Source organism: Mytilus californianus, unplaced genomic scaffold (assembly GCF_021869535.1).
Source record: "Mytilus californianus isolate M0D057914Y unplaced genomic scaffold, xbMytCali1.0.p SCAF_5, whole genome shotgun sequence".
NCBI lineage: Eukaryota > Metazoa > Mollusca > Bivalvia > Mytilida > Mytilidae > Mytilus > Mytilus californianus.
Window position 1 is genome coordinate 107,726,382 of NW_026262701.1, and position 20,208 is coordinate 107,746,589.

Below are 20,208 nucleotides of genomic sequence, written 5' to 3' on the forward strand. Positions count from 1 at the left end.
ACTGATTAAATAGGTTTTCATTTCCTGTGTCAACTGATTAAATAGGTTTTTATTTCCTGTGTCAACTGATTAAAATGCTTAACAAAAGAAAAAGCGATAGCCCAAATTATAACAAGAGTGCACACGCTGAGATGTCTCGCCTACTATACTGACCATTGATTTTATGTTGATAGTTCTATATATTAAGTTTTACTAAAAGTTTCACATTAACTTTTATGATCCACGAAAATGAGGTCAAGGTCTGATAAACCAAACCGGAAATACATGTACACCTTTAATACAATCATTCCATACACAGAATATAGATGAATTATTGCTTATAGTATAAAAGAAACGGACCAAACCATGGAAATTCTATATTGACCAATGAACCATGAAAATGAAGTCAAGGTCAAATATAACCTGCCAGACTGACATGTACATCGTAAAATATTTCCATACACTAAATATAGTGGACCTTTTGCATACAGTATTAGAAAAACAGACCAAAACACAAAATCTTAACACTGAGCAATGAACCGTGAAAATAAGGTCAAAATCAAATAAAACCTGCCAGACTGACATGCACCTTGTTAAATATTTCCATACACCAAATATAGTTGACCTATTGCAAACAGTATTAGAAAAACAGACCAAAACACAAAAACTAAACCATTACCACTGAACCATGAAAATGAGGTGAAGGTCAGATGATACCTGCCAGACAGACATATACACCTTATAATCATTCCATACACCAAATGTAGTTGACCTATAGCTTAAAGTTTAAGAAAAACAGACCAAAACACAAAAACTTAACATTAAGCAATGGACCATGAAAATAAGGTCAAGGTCAAATATAACCTGCCAGACTGACATATACATTGTAAAATATTTCCATACACCAAATATAGTTGACCCATTGCATACAGTATTAGAAAAACAGACCAAAACACAAAAACTTAACATTGAACAATGAACCATGAAAATGAGGTCAAGGTCAGATGACACTTGCCAGTTGGACATGTACACCTTACAATCATTACATACACCAAATTTAGTAGACATATTGCTTATTGTATCTGAGATATGGACTTGACCACGAAAACTGAACCTTGCTCACTGATCCATGAAATGAGGTCAAAGTCGAAGTAAAAACTGTCTGACAGGCTTCATGGGCATGAGGACCATGCAAGGTACGCACATACCAAATATAGTTATGCTATTACTCATAATAAGAGATAAATGAACATTACAAAAAAAAAAATTTAACTTAATTTTTAAGTAATTACTGAACCATGAAAATGAGGTCAAGAACAATGGACATATGATAGACGGAAACTTCATATCATAAGCCATCTATATACAAGTATGAAGCATCCAGGTCTTCTACCTTTTGAAATATTCAGCTTTTTAGAAGTTTGTTAACGCAGCCGCAACCGCAGCCGCAACCGCAGCCGCAACCGCAGCCGCCAGATCACTATCCCTATGTCGAGCTTTCTGCAACTCTAGTCGCAGGCTCGACAAAAACCTACAAAATGTATTATTTGTTAATTTTTTCACATCTTGAAAATGCATGAAATATTAGCATTTACAACAAAAAAATGTATCTCATCAACTACCACATATTTCTATGGTTTTTTCATTTAAAAAGAACTTAGAATAACTTTTACAAGAACAAGGTGGCTCTGAACTAAGTTTTTATAACATTGAAACTAATTTCATTGTCGTTCATATAAATAACATAGTCCAAAACGTCTCCAAGATCAATTTTTTTTTACCAGTATTTTGAGGTCCTTGCTTATATTACGTTATATGAACTCTGTTTGCAGACCTTGATGATATCTGCGTTTATTTTCTTAAATCATCAAACGATAAAACAATCAGCTGATTTTGACGAATCAAGGTATATTTTCCAAAAAATAAGGATAATAGTTAATTCTTTGAGACCTGCAACGAATCATGATAGGCGAAAGAACATTTTGTCAAATCACAATAAAAATTTAAACAATTTGACACTAACAGTAGCGGAAAATGACCATTTGTTGATTCTACATTGGCTAGAGGTATAGGGGGAGGGTTGAGATCTCACAAAACATGTTTAACCCCGCCGCATTTTTGCGCCTGTCCCAAGTCAGGAGCCTCTGGCCTTTGTTAGTCTTGTATGTTTTTTTAATTTTAGTTCATTTATATGTTTCGGAGTTTAGTGTGACGTCCATTTTCACTGAACTAGTACACATTTTTGTTTAGGGGCAAGCTGAAGCCCGCCTCTGGGTGCGGGATTTTCTCGCTGTGTTGAAGACCCATTAGTGGCATTGGGCTGTTTTCTGCTCTTTGGTCAGGTTGTTGTCTCTTTGACACATTCCCCATTTCCATTCTCAATTTTATTTGCATGACACATGATAATAAAGGGCATTCCTACCCTCATGTGATAAAGAATCACTTTTCATAAAATTAGGTCGACATGTTATTGCATTATTAAAATATTAAAATATGGAGATGATTTGGAGTTATGAAAAGGACACGTTTTTTGCATCCTATGTTGGGCATGTTTGAGGGGAAAGACATGTTTCTGAGTGTTACATATATATCAATTCTGTAGCCCTAGCTGTTGAAAGATGTAAGAAATTTCCAGAGTTTGAATGAATCATTTTCCAACTCTTATTATATATAAGCACTGACAATATTTTGCAGTGACAATCAAAGTGATTTTTTGCAGCAACATTTGTATATGACGAAAAAGGCTACAATAAATCACTGAATATTCTAATGTAGGCATACATTAATTCCAGTGTGAAGAATTTCCTGTATATGAAATGTCCTAGTTTATATCTTATTTCTCAATCTAGTGTGAATTCTTTTCATGAAAAATCTTATAGAAAAGTTTGGGAATTTTTAAACTAGTGAATATACCCCCAAAAGGACAGGATATAAATCAGAAGAGATTCACATTTACAGTAACACTTTATTTGAATCATTGAAAAAGTTAATATTATGCAGATGCTGCCTTAAAGGCGCATTAGCTACGCGATATAAAAAAAAAATCATTAATGAAAGTGAAATAGTGAAATAATAATTGACTTTTAGAAGCCAGTTTGGTTCAATTTTGTCAAAAAAAGCTAAGCAACATTGCTGATGAATCATTCACTTGCAAGTGAATAATTCGACCTCATTGAATCTGTATTCATGTGACCTTCAATTTAACCCCTTAGCTAGAGATGTGTTACGCATGAATAAGGCGTGTTCAGTTATTAAAAGGGAAAGTATGTCCACATTGAAAGTGAAACAAGGGTAAACCATTTGATTGACTGATTCCACAAAAACTCATTCTTATACAGGTAAAAACGATGATCAAATATATTTTTAACCTATAATATAAAATCAAACAGACCTAGAAAAATCCAATTGCACAAGTTCGCTATCTATTTATATCTATATTTATGTTTATATCGGGTTATATTACCGTCAGCAGTCTTCGGAGGTCACCTCGATGGTTAATTAGATGGTGTCTAGACTAAAATACACACGAAATGTTGATACATATCATCGAACCCATGCATTGCAAATTGTTTATTTTAGACTTTTTATAATTTGGATATACGTGTTATGTTATATATCAAATATGAGAATTTGAATCAAATTGGTGAACATAAATTTGACAGCTAATGCCCCATTTATGTTCATTTATTTAAATGGCTTTCTCACATCAACAGTAAACCAGTCGCTTCAATTCATTCACAATAGTTTATGTAAATGTTAATCTTGCTGTCTGCCACACTACATAGGAAAACTTGATTCTTCAAATGTATAAAACTACACTACTGATTTTTAAGGTTAAGATGGGCACCAAAATCCAAAGGGACTATTGCTACCAAATGGAGACAATATTTCAGACAAATGTCTAAACTACTAAGGAAGATAGATGTTAAGCGATCCATTTCAAAACATTTGATACCAATATATCGGATTTGTTGCTTGTTTTACAATTTGGTATCTAATTAAAAATTTCATATGACAAAACTTACAATTTCTACAATAAGAACTTGCTTAAAATTTGTTATCTTATTCTTAAGGATGTAGTCAACAAATATAGTAAAAATAAAAGAATCTGTTATTTTGCCACAGGAGATAAGTTTTGCACCAATCTGTTCGATTAAGGGGAGATAATTATATATGATCTATTCTACATTCCTAAACATTCTCCTTAACTTTACCTATTTATAACTATCCCATAATTACCTACTTATAATGATCCCCAAAATAACCATCCCTTGACATCTTCTAAAGTTTACCTAAGTATAATCTGATCTCCCCATTCACCATCCCTAGATATTCTCTTTAGATATTCTTCCCAGGATTCATCTTCAGCAACAAAGAAATCTTCCAGATGAGTACCATCATCCTGGAGAGGATTATTCTTCAGATAATCAACTGCCCTCTGTCTGATATGATGACATGTCAAAGTTAGCTCCCCCTGCATTCTCAGTTGGTCAATGATAGCTCTGAACATACAATTTCCATCAGGGACAACATCATGCATTTCTAAACCCTCAGTTTTCGCTAACTCATATAGCATATGTTGATTCTTTGTAAACTGGTTACATTTACAACATACTAAAAGAATAATACATTTATTAATAATAAAGAGAGAGGCAGATGTTACCTGTAAAAGAGGACAAAATCCGTATTGACTGATCCACGAAATCAATTATCAATGAAAATAAAATCTTTCCTCAATCCAGGAAAGTAAATGAATCAACAGTAGGTCATTTGTTATCACATTGTTCCAAATCTTTTTTTGTTGACACATGAACTATATGTATCTGGTACTAAAAGCCAATGAACATTTACCTTTTTTTCATTGAATTTGGTGGAAAATTGCAATAGATGCTTATTTTGATGACATAAAAAGAAAACTTAAATGTAATTTTTCAAACAAAAATTGATGGATGGATTGGTGTTTAACTTCCAGTGGAAAATATTAAAAACATATCAGGAAAAGAACATGGTCATGTGATTTGAATACAATATAACATGAACCAAGCTTACGACCAACAGGCAGAGCCACATGCTTAGCAGAGAAGCGGCAAATACCAATTTTCAAGTTTTATGTTAGATTAGACCCAGCCAGAGATCAAATCATGACCTACGGCTAAATGAAATAATGATTAGCATTATCATTACTGGGTCTTTTATAGCTTTCTGTGCAATATGGGATTTGCTCATTGTTGAATGCCGTACTGTTCTATAGCTGCTCACTTCTACATGATTTGGTCTCTGGTGGATAGCTGTCTAATTGCTATCATACCACATCTTATTTTCATACTATAAGACCAAAGAGTTGAATCAAACCAGATGACTTTAATTTGTTTAACTATAATACAAGGTGATAATGGCTATTAATTCCTTTCTGAAAATTTTAGCTAGAAAAAGTCATATTGGAGCTTTATGGAACATATACTCCTTTAAGATATATCACACATGTATGCAAGTATTCAAAGTAGAAGATACATTTTGGAGCATATTTCCTTTATTTTCACAGTGATATAATCACACAAAACTGTGTGAATACATTATGCACACTACAGCATCAACATGAATATAGCATTTTTAAAGAAAATAGTAAAACATTCATAAATACTATTTTGAAGCATGCAATGCTGACAGTTTCACAAAAGACAATATCACTGGGATTAACATCGAATAAAAGCTGATTTTGCATTCTGACCCATTCAAACAAATATATAAAAAGTAAATGCTTAATATTTCCTCAAACTAGTAGTTATTCTTCTACCAAATATTTTAATGAGGAGTAAAATCTAAAGCAAAATTGCTTGCAGCTTAGTTAAAGCATAAACAAGAATAATTTAGTTAAATAATTAGCAATTTTGTCAATGAACAAATTGGTTTACTTACAACAATTGGGCCCTGTAAAAAAGCTTTTATCAAAAAATGAAATAAAACGAATGTTGGTATTTGAAACACTTAATGTCAATTATATATTGTTCACATTGTATGATTGTTTCAAAAACTAAACTCTGTTGTCATACAGCTCAAGCAGACCTGCCAACTATCCCGATTTATGGGGGATATCCATGAGCGGTCTCAACCTGAATTTTGAAATTCTTTATTTTGTAACTTAAACACCTCAAAAAAGGTATTAAAATGAGTTAAAAGGGTATTTAAGCACATACATACTCATTCAAACAATATAGAAGTGAATTAAAAACACTTATGACAATAACAGAGGAGCATAAGTTCTTCTTTCGCTTAAAATCCCCCATGGAGATTTTGAAAAGTTGGCAGGTATGCTCAAGATAAGATGAGTATCTGTACATGTAACTATTATGCTATGAAATTTGTAAAAAATCATCATCAGTATTCAAAGAATAGTACAATATATAAAGTATGCCTGTTTATTTTCTTACTAATAATAATAAAAAAAAATAAATTTGGACTTTATTCATTTTGTATTTGCAAATGGAAGTTGGAAATTAAAATAAATTATTATCATCCACTTTTAAGCGTAAAAAGTAGGTTAGCATGATCTACTTTTATTAGAATGTGATAATACCTACCTACATACAAAGTAACATCTTCATACTTTTGACAAAAAAGTCAATAAAAATCAAAGGTAATGTGACCTACTTTTGATTTGATTTTTGATTTTTTTGTGTTTTTTACGCCACTTTTAAGCACCGCTTTTGGGCTATTTCGTGGCGGCCAGTTTTTATTGGTGGAGGAAGCCGGAGTGCTCGGGGAAAACCACCGACCTTTGATAGGAAAACTGACTATCCTAGTCAATTAAGATTGGAGTCGAGTGCACCCGCACCAGCAGGGTTCGAACTCACAACCTCAGTGTTGACTGGCTAGTGATTACAGTAGTAACTACTTAGACCACTCGGCCACCGAGGCCCCACCTACTTTTGAAGGAAAGCAATTATTCTCTCAAAGATGCATCCTTATGCAAACTTGTATCAATGTAGGTTATTTATTTACTATCTTTGAATGGAACTTTGATGTATAACTTGAGTACTTTCAAAACCACATCTGTACAACATATTATATTGATATTTCAAGTAGTTTCCAAGATCCAAATGTGAATGTGGATGCAAAAATTGTGGTATTTATAAAAAATGTAGCAGCCATATAAAATGAGACTTAGTACTTGTTTTACCGTTGTGATGATGAGCTGCTGCAGGACAATAATGCATGTGTTCTTCCAGTAATGTCTCAGGGTCTGTACATGCTGTAGGCAGTGAAGCAACACTTTCATTTACACAAGAGGCACAACTTTCCTCTGGTTCATCATGATTAAATAAGTCAGGAAATTCCTCAAGGTCAGGACCACACTCTAAAACAAAATATTTTGATCCATTATCATTATTGTAACAGATAGTTATACATAACAGTTTACTTCAAGAGAGTTGTGAAATTTAAAATATACTTAAATGACAACAGGAATGTTTAAAGTATTAAATATTTTAAGTTTTGTTTTACCTAAACTGTTTTCAAAAATAGTTCCAATCAAAAGAACAGTGCTTTCATGACTGCATCTTGAAAGTTCATGGAAGGACTTGAACTATGAGTCTAAGAACTCTTACATAAAACCACAACTGAACTAAGTAAATGTTTCACAGACAATAATCTCCATGGAAATGAGGTGTGCAAATGCTTATAATTCCATACTAAATACCATTGACTAATACACATAGAACCCTAAAAATGACCTAATCCAAACTTCAACAAATTCTTTATGCCTATAACTGCTGAAAACAGGGTGATTTGTTGATTCTTTTTGCTGTTGAAAAAAAAATACAAAAATGGGTAAAAATTGGCATTAAAGGGCAATAACCCCTCAGTTGACTGATGATATCTGCCATGCTGACTTATTTGTAGATCTTGTCTTGCTGATCAAGTCTAAGTTAAAGTTTCTCAATCTCTATCTATTATTGTTTTCTTTATATAATAATTTTCAAGATTGTAGCAAATAAATGGGGAATGGGTCCATGGGACACAGATGATGCCCCCACTTGCAAGTCACAAATATATATATATATATATATTCTCACTTCTACTTTTGTCAGAAGGAGAAGTGAGTAAATGTATAAGTAAATAAAAGCAAATATATATATTAGGCAAAACATGTATATGCAAACATGATGTACACCAAAAGAATGATTGGACATGCATCATGCATGTATGGATTCAGTATCAATGAAAATGTGTGAAAGTAGCTTACTGAAATGAAGTTCAGCACATAATATAAGACTTGATGATTTGTAGTGTTTGAAGAGCTGATGGAAATATGACGAAGGCACACTCAAAAGAACAGAGACGAAAATTCAGCCATTTTTTCATTTGTAAAGGGGCATAACTCTAGAACGGTAAAAGTGACACCACCAAAATTCAAACTTCATCTGTGTATTGTGGTAGTAAGCATTGTGTATAAGTTTCATAACATTTAGTTGAGGCAAACTAAAGTTAGAGAACTGAAACAAATTTCGGGACGTACGGAAATACAGACGGACAAGGGTAACACTTAATGCCCCCTCCACTACGGGGGCATAAAAATGCCAAAAAATGGTAAAAATAGTCATTTAGTGATAGGGGCAAGTCACACATATATATATATATATATTCCCACTTCTCTTTTTGTCGGAAGGAGAAGTGGGTAGATGTATATGTAAATAAAAGCCAATATATCTATTAGGCAATATGCCAACATAATGTACACCAAAAGAATGATTGGACATGTATCATGCATGTATGGATTCAGTATCAACGAAAACATGTCAAAGTAGATTACTGAAATAAAGTTCAGCACATAATATAAGACTTTTGAAGTGCTGATGGAAATATGATGAAGGCACACCCATCAACATACAAGGATGGGTGAAACGCTTGTAACATGTACTCTTGCTCTGACGTAGCGCAACCTTTCTACATATTTATACATCCCTGACTTTTAAATGTTCAGGCTTTAGCATTCCTGATGGAATTAAATCCAGAAAAGCGCTTCAATCGTACAAAACTTATTAAGATTTATTTTCATTATAAATAATAATTCCCACCTAGTCAACAAATTAAATTTCAAAAAAAAAGGTTTATTGCTTTATATATTCAATAGACATTTGTCTATTTTTGAAGAAAGAAGTGTTGTTGGGTGACTGTCTCATTGACATCTATCCCATCATTTAAGTCATTCTCCTTTTTTCTATTGACTAAAAAAATAGATTTAAGCTAATCATACAAAAAATAATTTTGTTTCGAAAAACTGAACTATGTCTTTAAACTACCTGGAACAAATATATCATCCAGTGGATTATCAGAGTCATCTTTTTCATGGCTGATGAATGTGTTACTCTGTTGGCTCTTGTAGGGAGGGGTATCATCCACACTGCCTATGGACTCACAAAGGTCAGTTTTCAAACCCTGAGAACTGGTTTTTTCAGATGCTAAATTTCTCTGACCAGATCCTGAAGTTTTTAAATCCTCTGCAGATTTTTTTGAGGATTCATCCTCACCTCGTAAATCACTAGTAAAAGACTGACTAAATCCTGGGTTACTATCTTTGTCAAGACTTGACTTGTTGTTTCTGCTGGTTGGAAATGACTGACTGAAATCTGGCTTCTTCTGTTTGGAATTCTCTGATAAACTATGAGAACTAAAATCCATCGAAATGCTTAATTTATTTTCATCTCTAACATGTTGTCTAATGACTCTATTTTTACTACCCGTATCACTAACGTCAACTGATTTTTCATCATCAGTAGATTTACCATTGTTCAAATGACCTACCCTATCAATCACTGACTTCTCACATGTATTCATAGACTTATCATTTTTAGTTTTATCCTCTTCGCCAATAGAAATTGAAAACTGTTGTCTGCTTTCATTCTTTCTAGGTGGTTTTGGAGGTGGTCTTGAAGGTTTTGGCGAGAATTCAAAACCTGTGCTCTGTTTCTTGGTATTCTCCTTTTTTTCCTCGTCTAATGATTTCGATTTCCCTTCAAACAAACCAGGAAAAGTTTTATTTAAAAATTTCATTGTAGCAGATGACATGAAATCTTCACTTCTTTCTTCATAAGAGTCATCATCAGATGATAATGGAAATGGACATTTATTATCCCTGTCACCTCCAAACAACATATATGAAACAAAAGAAAATGGAAATGTTCCATCTGCTGCTTTATATGATTTCATCATTTCAAAGTCATTAATGATTCTTTTTTCTGGAGGGTCTTCCCTTTTTCGCCTATCTATTATCTCGAAAGGACAGTTTTCTATACCACAGATACAAGGTATTTGTCTCTCCTCCTTGTCATCACAATTATTTTCAAACACCTCTTGCACCTGTAAACAGTTCTTTGTTGTCCTTGAGTGATGTTTTCCATCCTTTTTGATATTATGGTGATGTGCCACTTCATAATCTTCTGTGATTTGATGTTGATGACCACCATTTCCCTCATTATAACGAGGTTTCCAAACATCAGACAAGAAGCTTGAAGAATTCTCTATCTTTTTCTGGAATATGTCTTTCAATGGCATATTGTTTCTTGGTAATTTTGATGATAAATCTACAAAATATATTTTATAAAGATTAATTCCCATCAACATCAACCAAAGGTACAAATTAACAAAAAATCTATAAAACTTTGTTAGTTCTTGACACTGAAAAAACCTCTATTAACAATGCAGATGACTCTTGTTATCTCAAAGTTCATTGGACGGAAAGAATAATTTGAAATAACAGGAATTTTGAGATAGCAGGAGTCAATATAATGAAAATCTGTTAACAATGTTCACACTGGAAACAGCATGCCTTAGTCTTGCATCCATAGTAACCATCAAATGAGATACAAAAATGGACAAAAATATAACAAAATACTTTGGAACAATGAATTTTGTGCCTGCATAGCTCACCTGGTATGATGCCTTACATTGACTAAATATTACACCTTACCTAAAGTAAAAGTGTTAACTAATTTTTTTGCAACTGGTCAGTTCAAATAGAATTTTACATACAGTCTTATAAACATTTGTTATGTGTTAACTAGAGGTTAACTTGTAGCCTTTAACAATAGACAAGTGTCTATACAATATGTCAAGTGCTAAATCCGCCTAAGTGGAAAAGAGTCTACCAACAACACCAAATTCTCCAAAAAAGTTACATATCCAAATGCCATAACTCCCTTGAAAAATTTTGGAGTGGCAAAAATCTTAAATTATACATAACTGAAGTATAAGTAATATTAATTTAAAAAAAACACGGGTATTTAATGCTAAAAGACAAAACTAAACAAAGAATATGTGTCCATAACAGTGAAATCAGTATAAAAACACTAATTTGGCATATATATATATTAAACTGTTCACTTCATAATGCGTACTAAGTTTTCAAGTTGACGTGAGAACAAACTAACTTGAACAAAAGCTTTAACCTACTTTAAACCAAAACTTTAACAGACCTTAGACTAAAACTTTAACAAACCTTATACTAAAACTTTAACCTACCTTAAACCAAAACTTTAACCTACCAGTAACCTTAAACCAAAACTTTAACCGACCTAAAACCAAAACTTTAACCTACTTTAAACCAAGTCTTTAACCGACCTTAAATCAAAACTTTAACCGACCATAAACCAAAACTTTAATCGACCTTAAACAAAAACTTTAACCCATCTCAAACTAAATTTAAAACCTACTTTAAACCAAACTTTAACTGACCTTAAACTAAAACTTTAACCTACATTAAACCAAAACTTTAACCTACCTTAAACCAAAACTTTAACCGACCTTAAACCAAAACTTTAACTAACCTTAATCTAAAATTTTAACCGACCTAAAACCAAAACTTTAATCAACCTTAAACCAAAACTTTAATCGACCTTAAACAAAAACTTTAACCCATCTCAAACTAAAACTTAAACCTACTTTAAACCAAACTTTAACTGACCTTAAACTAAAACTTTAACCTACGTTAAACCAAAACTTTAACCTACCTTAAACCAAAACTTTAACTGACCTTAAACTAAAACTTTAACCTACCATAAACCAAAACTTTAACCTACCATAAACCAAAAATTTAACCTACCTTAAACTAAAATTCTAACTGAACTAAAACCTAAACTTTAATTAACCTACCTTAAACCAAATCTTTAACTGACCTTAAACAACAAATTTAACCAACCTTAAACCAAAACTTTAACCTATCTTACACTAAAACTTAAACCTACCTTTAACCAAAACCTTAACCAACCTTTAACTAAAACTCTAACCTACTTTAAACAAAACTAAAACCTGATACTAGAAGGATGGACCCACAGACTAGAAAAAAACATAATGACACTACTATTGTAAGCAAAGAATAAAAACAAGTTTGATCTGGTTACATTTCAATGTCATGAATGTGCATTCCCCAAGCCAGGAATCTAGTTAATGGAGTTCTTTTAGTGCTTGCTGTTTTGTTTACTCAGAAATTTTGTGGTGATGTCACATTTGAACTCAATCTTGACATGTCTAGACCTAGGGCATTTAGAGTTTGATATTTGGTACAGACTAGACCTAGAGCATTTAGAGCTTGATATTTGGTACAGACTAGACCTAGATCATTAAGAGCCTGATGTTTGGTACAGACTAGACCAAGAGCATTTAGAGCTTGATGTTTGGAACAGATTATACCTAGATCATTTAGAGCTTGAATTTTGGTAGACTAGACCAAGAGCATTTAGAGCTTGATATTTGGTACAGACTATACCTAGATCATTTAGAGCTTGAAAGTTGGTACAGACTAGACCTAGAGCAATTACAGCTTGACATTTGGTACAGACTAGACCTAGAGCATTTAGAGCTTGAATTTTCGTACAGACTAGACCAAGATTATTCAGAGCTTAATATTTGGTAAGGACTAGACCAGAGTATAGCATTAAGATCTTGATATTTGGTTGACTAGACCAAGAGCATTTAGAGCTTGATGTTTGGTACAGACTATACCAAGAGCATTTAGAGCTTGATATTTGGTACAGACTAGACCTAGAGCATTTAGAGCTTTATATTTGATACAGACTAGACCAAGAGCATTTAGAGCTTGATATTTGGTACAGACTAGACCTAGAGCATTTAGAGCTTGATACTTGATACAGACTATACCTAGATCATTTAGAGCTTGAATTTTCGTACAGACTAGACCTAGATCAATTAGAGCTTGATATTTGGTACAGACTAGACCTAGAGCATTTAGAGCTTGATATTTGGTACAGACTAGACCAAGAGCATTTTGAGCTTGATATTTGGTACAGACTATACCTAGATAATTTAGAGCTTGAATTTTTGTACAGACTAGACCTAGATAATTTAGAGCTTGAATTTTCGTACAGACTAGACCTAGATCAATTAGAGCTTGATATTTGGTACTGACAAGACCTAGAGCATTTAGATCTTGATAGTTGTACAGACTAGACCTAGAACATTTAGAGCTTGATATTTGGTACAGACTATACCTAGATTATTTAGAGCTTGATATTTGGTAGACTAGACCAGAGTATAGCATTTAGAGCTTGATATTTGGTAAGGACTAGACCAGAGTATAGCATTAAGAGCTTGATATTTGGTAAGGACTAGACCAGAGTATAGCATTTAGAGCTTGATGTTTGGTAAGGACTAGACCAGAGTATAGCATTAAGAGCTTGATATTTGGTAGACTAGAACTGGAGCATTTAGATCTTGATATTTGGTAAGGACTAGACCAGAGTATAGCATTTAGAGCTTGATATTTGGTAAGGACTAGACCAGAGTATAGCATTTAGAGCTTGATATTTGGTAAGGACTAGACCAGATTATAGCATTAAGAGCTTGATGTTTGGTAGACTAGAACTGGAGCATTTAGATCTTGATATTTGGTACAGACATTTTTCAATTGTTGGAAACATATGTTTTCAAGTTTTTTGTTTTGATTTATTATGTTGTTTTGTTTGTATGCTGTCTCATTGAATGTTCTCCACAACTCCTTTTATTTGCATTTATAATGGGATTTACGATTGAAATATTGTAGCATTAAACTCTTTGTAAATGCTGTAAATTTTTGTTTATTTACTTGCTCTGTTGATTGATAGCCATTGATTTTTTCAGTTTTTATGGACTTCCCCTAGTTTATTTACTTGTTCCATTAATTGATAGCCATTGATTTTTTCAGTTTTTATGGACTTCCCCTATTTGAATTTAACTTAGAGTTCGGTATTTCAGTTAAACTTTTTCATATGAAAGCACTAACTGCATTCACTTTTTACTTAAGTTTGTAAAACACTTTCAGAATCTGCAATTGTTCTTATACAGAATCTGACCCTCAAGGCATGCAGTTTCCCTAAGGCCTGTTAAAGTCATGAAAATTTCAATTGAACAGGACAATGTCACATATGTCTGGGCCTGTTGCATTTATTATTAATTTTGAGCACCATATATAATTGTAAATACACAACTTACAACAAACTTTTGGTAAAAATCTGATTATAAACGTTAACACAGAGATATCTCTCACCTTTTTGTTATTTTGATAATGCAAATGTTGAAATTAAAATTGCAATACTTTAACATGCAAGTTAGGCAAAATATTCATAGTCAAAGAATCATGACTGAAGGTACAGGCCCTGCGGGTATTTAAAAAGTTGACAGGTATGGTACAGGGCCAAACAATCTCTATGGAAATGAGATGTGACAATGCTAATACAAATCATGAATTTCATATCAAATACCATTGACTTATCATAAATCATTCCCTTTAAACAAACCTAAACACAAACATTAACTTGTAAACTATATGTAAAAGTTTCAAAGTCAATGAACCATGATGAGGGGGTGGGGCCACATAATCTCCAAAGAAATGGGACTCATTGACTTAACATAAGTGGTTATTCATAAACTGATCTAATCACAAACTAATACATGTAAACTATGCAAAACATTCAAAGTCAATAGAACATGACTGAGTGGGCTGAGCCAAATAATCTCCATGGATATGAAATGTGCAAATGTTTATACAACTGCATATCAATTATCATTAACCTACCACTAATGGTTACCCTTAAACTGACCTAATCACAAACTTATACATGTAAACTAAGCACAAGTATTAAAGTCAATAGACCATGACTGAGGGGAAGGTGTGAAATAATCTCCATGGAAATGAGATGTGCCACTGCTTATGTAACAGTAAATTCAGTCCGGTAGTAAAATTTGTCTGCCTGACTTTATTTCCTAGATAATCAAGTCTGTGACCATAATTCTACTAGGAATGTAAGTCCCAAGATAAATTTTTCCTAGGAAAATAAGTCCATAGCTAGTTAAATATGCCTGGCACTTATTTTCCTTGGAAAATTTTTATATATCCGTATTCTCATTTTCTTTTATGAAAAAAGTCCCTTTAAAATTTTATTTAAATTAATCAATATTAAAAATTAAGAAAGGAACATTGGTAATTAATGTACATCATAAAAGTCTGTGATATCAATTTTCCTAAGAAAAAAAAATCTGTTTAATTATTAAGAAACACCCATATTTTAATAAAATAGTGTAATATTAATGCACAACTGTTTAAGAATTTTAAAATATATAACATTTAAAAATTCCATTGTTAACATGTCAATTATTTCTTTCATTACACATTTTCTTATTAAAATAAAGGACACGGACATTTTTACCTAGGAATATTAATGACCTGGACATGAATTCCTAGGAAAATTAGTCTGGGCACATAAATGTTATCAAAAGATTAATGAACAACTGTTAAACAACATTAAAAAAAACAAAAACTCCATTGTTAACATGTAAATGATTTTTGTCGAGCCTGCGACTTTTGTCGCAGAAAGCTTGACATAGGGATAGTGATCCAGCGGTGGCGGCAGCGTTAGCTAACTTCTTAAAAAGCTTTATATTTAAGAAGCTAGAAGACCTGGATGCTTCATACTTTGTATATAGATGTCTTATGTTACAAAGTTTCTGTCTGTCATATGTCCATTCTCCTTGACCTCATTTTCATGGTTCAGTGACTACTTGAAAAAAAAGTCAACACTTTTTGTAATGTTAATTTCTATCTTATTATGAGTAATAGGATAACTATATTTAGTATGTGCGTACCTTGCAATAAGGTCCTCATGCCCATCAGACAATTTTCATTTGACCTCGACCTCATTTCATGGATCAGTGAACAAGATTAAGTTTTTGTGGTCAAGTCCATATATCAGATACTATAAGCAGTAGGTCTACTATATTTGGTATTTGGAATGATTGTAAGGTGTACATGTACACCTTACATGTCCAACTGGTAGGTGTCATCTGACCTTGACCTCATTTTCATGGTTCAGTGGTCAAAGTTAAGTTTTTGAGTTTTGGTCTTTTTTTCTAATACTATATGCAATAGGTCAACTATATTTGGTGTATGGAAATATTTTATGATGTACATGTCAGTCTCGCAGGCTTTATTTGACCTTGACCTCATTTTCATGGTTCATTTCTCAGTGTTAAGTTTTTGTGTTTTGGTCTGTTTTTCTTCAACTATAAGCAATAGATCAACTATATTTGTTGTATGGAAGGATTGTAAGGTGTATATGTCTGTCTGGCAGGTATCATCTGACCTTGACCTCATTTTCATGGTTCATTGGTCAATGTTAAGTTTGTTTCTTAGATACTATAAGCAATAGGTCAACTATATTTAATGCATACATTGATTGTAAGGTGTACATGTCTGTCTGGCATGGTTCATCTGACCTTGACCTCATTTTCATGTTTCATTGGTCAATGTTAAGTTTTCTCGGTTAAGACTGTTGAAACTATAAGCAATAGGTCAACTATGTTCGGTTTATTGAATGATTGTAAGGTGTACATGTATTTCTCGTTTGGTTTATCTGACCTTGACCTCATTTTCTTGGATCATGTTAAGTTAATGTGTTACTTGTAGTAAAGCTTTATATTAGGACTATCAACATAAAATCGATGGTTAGTAAAGAAGGCGAGACATTTCAGCGTGTGCACTCTTGTTTTCATTACACATTTTCTTATTAAAATAAAGGACATGGACGTTTTTACCTAGGAATATTGATGACATGGAAATGAATTAGTCTGGGGACATATATTACTGACATCGGACTAAATATACAAGTAAATTCTGTAATCATGGACTTTTTATACTAGAAATATGTGTCCGCACGGAAAGATTTTACCAGGACTAATTTATCTCTCACACTTATACAACTGGATACCAAATATCATTGACCTACCACTAGTGGTTCCACATAAACTGACCTAAACACAAACTAATACATGTAAACTAAGCGAGTTTCAAAGTCAATAGACCATGACTGAGGGGATGGGACAAATAATTTCTATGGAAATGAGATATGCCAATGCTAATATAACTGCATACCAAATATCATTGACCTACCACTAGTGGTTCACCATAATCTGACCTAATAACAAACTAATACATTGTTGATGACAACGCCGACGGTGCCGCCATCACTGATGCCGGAAACAGCATACCTAGTCAAGTCAATACAAAAATCCATTTAAAGACAAGAACAGAAAATTTTAAGCAATTGATAAAAGTCAAAAGAGGCTAACAAAATAGAAAATTTATGTAATACTTAGGTATTTCTTCTTTTTAAATCAAGGAAATAAAAGAACTTCCAAGAATTTATACTATGTCAAGGTAGAAACTTGACTAATAATAGATATCTGTCACTTAATTATTATGCTCAATCATAAAAACTTGGAAGTTTTTATCAATTTGTAAAATAAAATTAGAATTTTAAAATTAACATAAGTTATTAAAATTGCATTAAAATTTTCAACAAATATAATAATCAAATGTACAATATTAACTTATAAAATAAGGACATGAAAATATTGTGTGAAATGCCTATTTATAGTTATTATCAGATTTATCAAGACATATCATATTTGTCTTGTTCTATATTTGTCGTATGTGACCTGGAGGTCATGGCTAACAATTTAACAGTTGTAAATGCAATAAAACTTATGACTAATTGTCCTAGAGACAATATATAGAATGCACATCTGAATGTCAACATATATATAAATAACTTTAAATTTCCCTACTTAATACAGTTCCAAGAAAAATTCTTTATATATTTATATCTGAGCATTTTAAATCTGTTTCTTTAACATGTTTAAGTTACAACTTCTGTAAATGATGAAATGTAAATCTTTACACAATGTGTAAATTAAAATAATATCTTCTTAATTAAATTACCTTGATTCTTTTTTTCTCCCATCACAGCATTTGTAGATAACTCTTTAAATCAACATCTGTAATGGAAAAAGTAATTTGTAATCATAAGGAGGACAGTACTTGAATTCACATGGAAATAGCAGGAAATCTTACATTCCTGTTACTTTTTAGACGTACTAGGAAAATTTTCAGTTTTTCTGGCAGGATTTTTCATTTTCCTACAAAAATTCCTGGTATGGGTAAAAGGAATATTTTTTTTCCTGCCAGAAAATCTTTCTACTGGGAATTTTTTCTTATTTAAGCAGAATTATTATCTTGACTGATATTTATTTGTATTCAATTATCTTTAACTGGATTCCAGTTTGCTTAAATAACATTTATTTTGCTGTGTTATAAGCAATCAGGTTCCAGTTTACAAATTCAAAAGTTGGAGGGCAAAAGATTCAGATTGTGCATAAACAATGCTGCAATGATTAAATAATTATCGGGAAATATTTGAATGTAAGAAAAGATTGCTTATGAAGGTACTTGATTTTAAGCTACACTTTTTAACATGTTTAAGAGGAAGAATTAATCTTTTTTTCTCATTTGCATGATAGTCTAATTAATTCAACTTAAGTGCAAATCTTAGTCTTTAATCTTATTTTGGCTTGTATATATAAGTACATCTGATCTAAATGTTTATTGTATACATAATAATATACCAATACTTCTAGAAAAATGATTTTGAAAGTGAATGAAAGATTTACAACTGTTACTTCTTTTTCCATCATGACTACATTCAAAAACAGATTACAAAGCAGATTTATAACACAACTTTCATATGTGGCAGCTGCTTCATGAATTTAAGAGTCAAAGTTTGCAACAAGAAGTTTTAACATGTATTTTCTTTGTTCTTTGAGGCTGAGATTTAAGTTGACGAATGACCCAGTTGTGTATATATGTGTATATACTTATAAAAGTCTTAGATTCCTGCTAGAAAATTAATTTTCCTAGCAGTAATTTATAAAAAATAAATGGGGAATGTGTCCATGGGACACAGATGATGCCCTGGCTTGCATATCATATAAAGTTATAAAGGGACATAACTGAAGAACTGTAAAAGTGACGCTACCCAAATTTGTACTTGATCTGAGTTTTGTGGTAATAAGTATTGTGTATAAGTCTCAATATATTTGGTTGGGGCTAACTTAAGTTAGAGAACAGAAACGAAAAATTCATCAATTTTTCCGTTTGTAAACGGGCATAACTCTAGAACTGTAAAAGTGACGCCACCCAATTTCAAACTTGATCTGTATTATGTGGTAATAAGCATTGTGTATAAGTTTCATAACATTTGGTTGAGGCAAACTAAAGTTAGAGAAAGGAAACGAAAAATTCAGCAATTTTTATGTTTATAAAGGGGCATAACTCAAGAACGGTAAATAAAAGTGACACCACCCAATTTCGAACCTGATCTGTGTTTTGTGGTTATAAGCATTGTGTATATGTTTCATAACATTTGGTTGAGGCAAACTAAAGTTAGAGAACGGAAACCAACTTTGGGACGTACGGACGGACGTACGGATGGACAAGGGTAAAACTAAATGCTCCATCCGCTACGGTGGGGGCATAAAAATCCTACCTGGAATATTCAAATTAGCAGGGAAATTTGACGGGAATCCTGGTAGGAATTTTACTTTCATGCCAAATTATTCCTGCTAATTTGAATATTCCTGGTAGGAATCACATTATTCCTGCTAAGAAAATCCTACTAATTTAATTTTTTCTTCTGTTTTTCTAGGTAGATTCCTGCTACAATCAAGCTGAAATATGAACACTTTCCTGGTGGGAATTCTTAAGAAATTTCTACTGGACTCTGTGTTTATATAAGAATAGAATTATGAAAACATTTTAAGTTGAGATTTGAAAATTGTAAACGTTATACAATTTTATATATATATATATATAAAGAAGAGGGAAAAAAAAGAATTGAAAGGGGGCAA

General features: G+C 32.3%; 1 protein-coding gene across 7 annotated transcripts in view; it reads right to left on the reverse strand.

The window, feature by feature from the left end:
* The window catches only part of LOC127700513 (uncharacterized), a 235,518-nt gene that overhangs the window by 208,791 nt on the left and 6,519 nt on the right, over positions 1 to 20,208 (reverse strand). For 4 of the 7 annotated variants that reach the window (XM_052204033.1, XM_052204035.1, XM_052204032.1 and 1 more), the window contains exons 2-5: positions 18,245 to 18,300; positions 9,279 to 10,559; positions 7,157 to 7,333; positions 4,272 to 4,593 (exon numbers count right to left, since the gene is read on the reverse strand). In XM_052204033.1, coding sequence (XP_052059993.1) covers positions 4,272 to 4,593; positions 7,157 to 7,333; positions 9,279 to 10,559; positions 18,245 to 18,266 — 1,802 coding nt within the window. In that variant the 5' untranslated portion in view covers positions 18,267 to 18,300. The remainder of the gene's footprint in view (positions 1 to 4,271; positions 4,594 to 7,156; positions 7,334 to 9,278; positions 10,560 to 18,244; positions 18,301 to 20,208) is intronic. The other 3 variants (XM_052204029.1, XM_052204030.1, XM_052204036.1) reach the window with 2 other exon arrangements.